The 8249-nt window shown below is 47.8% G+C and overlaps 1 protein-coding gene across 1 annotated transcript; it reads left to right on the plus strand.

Annotated features, from left to right (window-relative positions):
- Nucleotides 1-430: 430 nt before the first annotated feature.
- On the plus strand, nt 431-7767 carry LOC132244603 (syncytin-A-like). The gene is made up of 2 exons (XM_059716307.1): nt 431-891; nt 5953-7767. The coding sequence occupies exon 2, from the start codon at nt 6277-6279 to the stop codon at nt 7552-7554; it is 1278 nt and encodes a 425-aa protein (XP_059572290.1). The 5' UTR covers nt 431-891; nt 5953-6276; the 3' UTR covers nt 7555-7767.
- The last annotated feature ends 482 nt before the right edge of the window (nt 7768-8249 follow it).

Below are 8249 nucleotides of genomic sequence, written 5' to 3' on the forward strand. Positions count from 1 at the left end.
AGATAACCCCCAGTCTTGGCCTCAAACCTTTTATACATGCTCCCCTCTAAATATTGAAGGGTGTTTTTGCATGTGCTCTGGGGTGTGGGGGTGGGGGTGGGCACCAGTTAAAGTACTTGCAGTATCTCATCTATTCATCATCCCATGGTTCAAAATGGCAGCAGGGGCGCTTTAACTAAAGCTTGTTGAATGAGCTTTAGTTAAAGCTCTGCCCTGCTGATGAGTACCTCTGAACTTTTCACTAGTTTTTTCCTAGGAACAGCTTTGTATGTTTTGAAAAAGTATTTTATCTAACCAAGGGCATAGAGTAGGTTGTTTAGGCTGGGGGAGATCGCTTGTTGCTTAGTTGCTTAACTGCTGGCCTCGCTAGAAGGAAAAGCTGTATCAACAAGGTCCCGGGGAAGGTTGGAAGGGGGGTTACTTGGGGGTGGAGTTGGAAAAGGGGGGTTACTTGCTGGGCTTGCTACACATTTCATCACATCAGCAAGTTTAACCTGTTACGTAGCTATATAAGGCTGATGCCCACTGGGGTGGGTGTGCTTGCTTTGTGAATGATTGCCAAGCACCACTTTCTGCGCAGAAATAAGGATTAAGTTGGATCCTTCAACCCTGTGTGTTTATTGGCACAAGCGCACCAGGCACGAACTCACTGTTGTTTGGGGACAACAATTTCTGGCACCCCAGATGGGACCCTAGCTGACTGCCTTGCCCAGTCCACCTCTTCGGCTCTGGCAACAACTGTGGATGGCACGAGGGCCAGGCACCACTGACCTTATTCATCGGAGGTCTGACCGTTTCCTGGTTGCCTGACGGAGTCGGGGAGGGGCACAATGGCGCAACACTCGAAGGACCAACTTAATCAGGTGGGGCGAGGGAGGTTTCAACGGACTGGTGAGTACTTCTTTCCATATTTTGGGCAGGTTGGGAAAGAGACGGCTTTGAAAGTTCCGACCGTATAGATACCCTAGGCGAGTGAGATCGGGTGGCAGCCCCGTGAACTCTCTTTAATCAGTTTGGTTCTGAGGCTGAGTGGCGGTCACCATCTGGTAGTTGGATAATGGGAAGTAACCAGTCTAAGATTCCACCCTGCAGCCCCTTAGGATGCATTTTGAAAAACTGGCCAAAGTTTGGAAGTGACCCTATGACAAAACAACAGATGATTCGGTATTGCAATACATCTTGGCCACAGTACCAACTTGCGGATGGTGCAGCCTGGCCGGAGAATGGGTCTTTGGATTATAACACAATCTTGCAGTTCCAGTTGTTTTGTAGGTGCCAAGGGAAGTGGGATGAGATGCTTTATGTAGAGGCATATATGACTTTGTATAGGGATGAGGTTACACAAAAGTTGTGTGGGATATTTAGGGGAAGTGGGGTAATGGCTTTACGGGGGGTCACCACAGTATGTCCAAAGGAGCCGGAGGAGGAAGATGTGCAGTTGCTAATTGCTCCCATGGCTCCCCCATCTCATCCTGTGAGCCATGCGTCACCACAGGGGACTTTCACTGCACTTGTAACGGCTTGTCAGGGACTCCCGGCTGGCTCGTCCAGTCCGTCATCCCCCACCTCCCCTGACAGCCTTGGGTTGCCGTCCCCGGGTCCAGCGGATGCGGATGGTAGCAATCTGGTGGTAGAGGGGACTGTAAGAGATGGGGCGTTTAGCCCTGTGGCGAGTCGCTTACGATCAGGGGCCCAACCAGTAGTTCAGGCCCCTTTACGACAAGCGGTGGGTCCTGAGGGTGAACCAGTTTTTGTCCATGTGCCATTCAGCACGGCAGACTTGATAAATTGGAAACAGTCTGTGGGCCAATATCGCCAGAATCCGGAGGCAATGGCCCAGTTGTTCTCTACTATTTTCCTCACCCACCAACCAAACTGGATAGATATTCAGGCCTTACTGGCCGCTCTTCTGACTCCAGAAGAAAAGAGGTTGGTCTTAGAGAAAGCACGCATGATAGCACAGCAGCGTCACCCAGCCGGTGATGTAGATGAACTTTGCCCTAAGAAAAATCAAGACTGGGATCCCAACACCCGAGGGGGCCGGAGGGAGTTAGAGCTGTATCAGGAGTTTGTGCTGGCTGCTCTCCGGGAGGCTATCCCCAAGCAGAAAAATTTGTCTAAATTGTATGAAGTGCGGCAGGGTCCGAAGGAGGATCCATCCAGTTTTTATGGGAGGTTATGCGAGGCAGCCAGACAGTGGACGGATTTAGATCTGGAGCTGCCAGAAATGCCAAGATGTTTAACACACTGTTTATAGGACAGTCAGCCCCAGATATTAGAAGAAAACTACAGAAGACTGAAGGAGCAGCTGGAATGAGCATCAGCCAAATGATTGAGATTGCTTATAAAGTATACTCCAACAGAGATCAGGTTAAGGAGAAAAGGGAAGATAAGAGAATGAAGGCACAGGCGTCGTTACAAGCATCATTGTTGGCAGCGGCAATTGTAGATCAGAGGAGTAGAGGACGGGGCAGGAGAAGTAGAGGGCATAGAGGAGGCGTGGGCTATGCTCCGGGAGGCTACAGCCAGGGTCCCAGGTTGGGACCTAATCAGTGCGCTGTTTGCAAGCAGGAAAGGCATTGGAAAAATGAGTGCCCCAAGAGGGAGAAGAAGAGACGAGAGGAGGAAGAAAGATTGTTGATGTTGGATGGTTCTGACCAGGAGTGATGGGGACCGTGGGCTGACACTGAAGTAATCTCTGTCTCCCCCGACGAGCCCCTGGTTAAAATGCAAGTAGGGGGAGAACTTATTGACTTTCTAGTAGATAGTGGAGCCACGCATTCAGTTGTAACCAATTTTAAAGGACCGTTATCAAAAACCAAGATCCCCATAATTGGAGCCACTGGCCAGCGGATGTATCGTCCTTTGGTGCCACCCATGGAATGCAAATTGGGAGGAAAGAAAGTGTCTCATCAGTTCCTGTATATGCCTGAGTGCCCCATACCTTTGTTTGGGAGGGATTTGCTGTGCAAATTGCAGGCCCAATTGACCTTTTCAGAGGGGAAAATTACTATGAAGATACCAACTGAGGAAGCCTGGAAAGCTCAGATGTGTCTCCTATTGCAGGAGGGGGAGGAAGGGAGAATTCCCCCCGAAGAAGAAGACACTGTAGTACCATGGGTATGGGTGGGAGAGAAGCCAGGAAGAGCCAAACTGGCTACCCCTGTAAGCATTGATTTAAAGCCGGGAATTACCCCGCCCAGGGTGCCACAGTATCGATTGAAAATAGAAGCTTGGAAAGGCCTGGAACCATTGATAAAGAGATTCCTTAAACATTGTTTGCTTCGGGAGTGTCAATCATCTTTCAATTCCCCCATTTTGCCTGTAAAAAAACCCCACAGTAATGAGTATCGTTTTGTACAGGACCTCAGAGCCGTGAACAAGGTCACTGTGACCCTCCATCCGGTGGTGCAGGACCCTTATACTTTGCTGGCTACTTTTTCTGCAGAGAAACAGTGGTTTACAGTCCTGGACCTGAAAGATGCCTTCTTTTGCATCCCAAAAAGCAAAAAAGAGATTTTTGCATTCGAGTGGGAAGACCCGAATACTAGGAGAAAAACCCAATTGTGCTGGACAGTTTTGCCTCAGGGTTTTAAGAACAGTCCCACTATTTTCAGCACTGCCTTAAGTACCGACCTTCAGAAGTGGGACAAAGGGACATCAGGAACCCTGTTACAGTATGTGGACGATTTGTTAATTGCAACAAAAACGAGGGAAGAGTGCCACCTGCTGACAGTAAGTTTACTAAACTTCCTGGGACAGGTCGGTTACAGGGTATCTCGAAAGAAAGTCCAAATAACAGGAAAAAAAGTACGATATTTGGGATTTGACATCTCACAAGGCCAGAGGATGTTGGGCCCTGAAAGAAAAGAGGCCATCTGTCAGATGGCAGTCCCAAAGACCAAGAGACAGTTGTGAGGCTTTTTAGGTATGGCAGGATTCTGCCGGATCTGGATCCCCAATTTTGGACTAATAGCCAAGGCTCTTTATGAGGCCACTACTGGTAGTGAGGGAGATTTGCAATGGACGGCAGAATGCCGAAAGAGCTTTGACACTATCAAACAGGCCCTTATGACAGCACTGGCCCTGGGCCTACCCAATCTGAGTAAACCATTTCAACTTTATGTACATGAACGCCAAGGAGTAGCATCAGGAGTGCTGACCCAGTACTTAGGTAGCTGGAGAAGAGCAGTGGCCTACTTCTCCAAACAATTGGATCCCACTAGTTTGGGATGGCCGGCCTGCCTGCGAGCAGTGGCAGCTACCACTATGCTGGTAAAGGAATCTAAGAAACTTACTTTAGGACAACCAATGACTGTGTATACCCCACATTCAGTGCTGGCAGTGATGAATGCAAAGGGGGGAACCTGGCTTTCCCCTGGACGAATGGCTAAGTACCAGGCGACTCTCCTGGATCAAGGAGATATCCAGTTGCAAACCTCTAGTACCCTGAACCCAGCTACGTTGATGCCATTGGAACAGGACGAAGGATTACAGCATCATTGCATTGAAACTATTGAGAGTGTGTATGCTAGCTGGCCGGATCTTAAAGATGCCCCACTACCTAATGCAGACCTTGAATTCTACACAGATGGAAGCAGCTTCATGGACAATGGAACCCGAAAGGCGGGATACGCCGTGGTTACATCATGGGATACCGTGGAAGCAAACGCCTTGCCTCCAAATACCTCTGCACAGAGAGCTGAGCTTATTGCGCTGACCCGAGCTCTCCATTTGGCAAAAGGAAAGATAGCCACTATATACACGGATTCGAAGTACACCTTTGGAGTCTTACACGCCCACGGAGCTATATGGAAAGAGAGAGGACTCTTAACGGCAAGTAAAAGCTCAGTAAAGCATGGAACAGAAATCCTGAAACTACTTGAAGCCATGATGGAACCACTAGAGGTAGCTGTGGTGCACTATAAGGCCCATCAAAAGGGAGATGCTGACGTTATTAAAGAAAATCAACAAGCAGATGCTGCGGAAAAGAAGGCAGCTAGAGGACAAGTTCAGGAGACTCAAATGTTGGCATTGATGCCTCAGGTAGTGTTACCTGAGGAACCTCCCAAATATACTAAAAAAAGAGAACCAACTCGCAGAGAAATTGGGAAGCAAAGAACAACAAGATGGATGGTGGGTTTTGCCTGAGGGACAAGTCCTGATGCCAAAACTGATTCTTAGCAAAGTGCTCCAAGAGTACCACCAGAGCACCCATATGGGAGCTGACGCCATGACCCAAGGTCTCCAAAGAATTGTAGTGGGACCTAAGATGAGAAAAACAGCAGAACAAATAGTGCGTAGATGCCCTGTCTGTTGTGCCAACAATCCTAAGATTTCCCCCAAACCTCTGCCAGGAGCAGGAAGGCAAGGACTATTAGCAGGAGAATATTGACAGATAGATTTCTCTGAAGTTCCCAGGAAGGGACACTACAAATACCTGTTAGTGCTCGTGGACACTCTGACTGGATGGACTGAGGCCTTCCCGTGCCGAACCAACCAAGCAAAAGAAGTGGTCCGGGTAATGCTAAAAGAAATGATTCCATGATTCAAAATCCCAGAGGGATTAGCTTCGGATCGAGGGCCACACTTTGTGTCAGAAGTGACCCAGGCAGTTTCCCGGGCTCTGGGGATACAATGGGACCTTCACACAGCATGGAGACCGCAGTCAAGTGGACAGGTGGAACGAATGAATCAGACTCTAAAAAGACAGCTGACTAAACTTTGCCAGGAAACTCAGTTGAAATGGCCCGAAGCTCTGCCTCTTGCCTTGCTTAGAGTGTGCATAGCCCCTAGAGCTAAATTGGGAGTTACTCCATTTGAATTAATATATGGCAAGCCGTATCCTAAGAATCCAGTGGTGACGCACGGGAGTCAAATGCATGTAAAAGGGGAAGGTTGAGTAAAAGATTATTTGTATTCTTTGTCTGCTGTATTGTCTTCTCTCCACAGGTATGTCCAGGAACGACTTCCACTCCCTCTAGATACACCAGTCCACAAGTTCCAGATTGGAGACAAGGTACTGGTCTGGACGTGGAAAGACGAGCCACTTCAGCCCAGGTGGAAGGGACCGTATCCTGTGATTCTCACCACTCACGCTGCAGTGAAAGTTCAGGGGGTAAAACCGTGGATACACTACACCCGGGTGAAGGCCGCACCAGAAGTACCACCTGCAGGAGAAGTTGCTGAGAGTGTCACACCGGAAGCCGACACAAACGGACACCGTTGGACAGCAGAGTCAGTAGAAGGACTTAAATTTCTGTTTAAACGTCAACCATGTGGAAAGTAGTTCTTTGCATAGGTATAATGTTTCTAGAGTCTAAGGGGTTGGTGCATCAAAGGTTCAAGAAGAGTCAAAATGTGTGGGTTCATTTGGCAAAGGACGTATTAAATGTCACTCATTTTTGTTTGGCAGGTGGAATATCAGTTGATGATATTTTCACGTCATGCCTTATAGGGGTGCCCACTCCAATGGAAGCACTCCAGAATCAGACTTGGTTCACATCTGGGGGAATAGGAGGTCCAATCAATTACACTAACAACTCCATGTGGGGAACCATTACCACAGAAAGAAACGCTAGTACCTTTGAAATAGATTTGTTGACAGTCACCTCCCCTGGTAACACCAGCTGTACCAATTTTGTGAACTGTACCCAAGCTTACAAAAGCCTAACCAAAGAAACGAAAATTTTCAATTGCTCAGACATGACTAATGTATCTTGCAACTACATTCATGTTATATTACCCCGGGGGTGGTTCCTCCTTTGTGGGAAGACTGCCTATTCATATATCCCAGCCAATGCCACAGGAGGCCCTCGTGCTCTAGGCCGGTTGACTGTCTGGCTACCAGGTATGCCTAAAATCTCTAGTAAGCATCACCGGAGAGGTTCGAAGGTGCTAGATAAATCCTGTGATAGTGACATAAACCTCCTGAGTGAGGCCGAGGTAGTGTCCTTAGCAGTTTTCCTAGTAGGGGTGCCAGGCCTAGTAGTGGATGCTGAGGGGCAGCTTGGTAAGGTGGCCTGTGCCCTGGCAAAGGGCCTAAATACAACTTCACAGGCCCTAGCTGCCCTCAATATTGAAATGAAAGAACCAAGAGGAGCTACTCTGCAAAATAGAGCAGCCATAGATTACCTGTTGCTGAGGCGTAACCACGGATGTGAAGAGTTCGAGGGAACGTGTTGTTTTAATTTGACAGATAACTCCGAGTTGATAGAGTCAAAAGTGCAGAAGTTAAAAAAAGTTCTGTCCCACATTAAGCAAGGGGAAGGGTTCCACTTCTCATGGCTTACTCCTTGGCTTCCTAATTTTTCATGGCTTAAGCAAATTTTTCCTATTGTTGTGGCAAGTATGTGTATTTTCTTGATGATTTGCTGTGGGGTACAGTGTGTGCCAATGTGTTGTGAGATACTCAAGAAATCAATTTCTTCCCCCGTTCACCGCGTGATGTTTGTAAAATCATCAGTTACAAACCCGATCCAAAACAATCGGGAGGGAGTGAAGAGATTTCTGGAGATGAGAAAGATGGTCGAGGACTATGATCCTATTTCCTAGGATCATAGCCTCGAAGGGGGGATTTGATGAGTACCTCTGAACTTTTCACTAGTTTTTTCCTAGGAACAGCTTTGTATGTTTTGAAAAAGTATTTTATCTAACCAAGGGCATAGAGTAGGTTGTTTAGGCTGGGGGAGATCGCTTGTTGCTTAGTTGCTTAACTGCTGGCCTCGCTAGAAGGAAAAGCTGTATCAACAAGGTCCCGGGGAAGGTTGGAAGGGGGGTTACTTGGGGGTGGAGTTGGAAAAGGGGGGTTACTTGCTGGGCTTGCTACACATTTCATCACATCAGCAAGTTTAACCTGTTACGTAGCTATATAAGGCTGATGCCCACTGGGGTGGGTGTGCTTGCTTTGCGAATGATTGCCAAGCACCACTTTCTGCGCAGAAATAAAGATTAAGTTGGATCCTTCAACCCTGTGTGTTTATTCGCACAAGCACACCGGGCACGAACTCACCGTTGTTTGGGGACAACACTGCCATTTTGAAGTGCAGGGATGCTGAATACACAAGATGCCAAAATTGCTGGAGCATGCTAATTAGTATGTTCTAGCAGACTCAATTAATCATGCTAATTAGCACGTGATGGAGTAAGCATCAGGTACATGTATAGGTGCCCTAAGTAACTATCATGGAGGAAGAGGTGTCATTTAGGGCTGTGCAAGAGTTGCAGATAGGATCAATAAATTAAATTAC

The sequence above is a fragment of the Alligator mississippiensis genome, chromosome 1, assembly GCF_030867095.1.
Source record: "Alligator mississippiensis isolate rAllMis1 chromosome 1, rAllMis1, whole genome shotgun sequence".
Taxonomy (NCBI): domain Eukaryota; kingdom Metazoa; phylum Chordata; order Crocodylia; family Alligatoridae; genus Alligator; species Alligator mississippiensis.

Coding starts and splice junctions, on each gene's coding strand:
- LOC132244603 (XM_059716307.1), top strand. CDS start 6,277: ATGTGGAAAGTAGTTCTTTGCATAGGTATAATGTTTCTAGAGTCTAAG.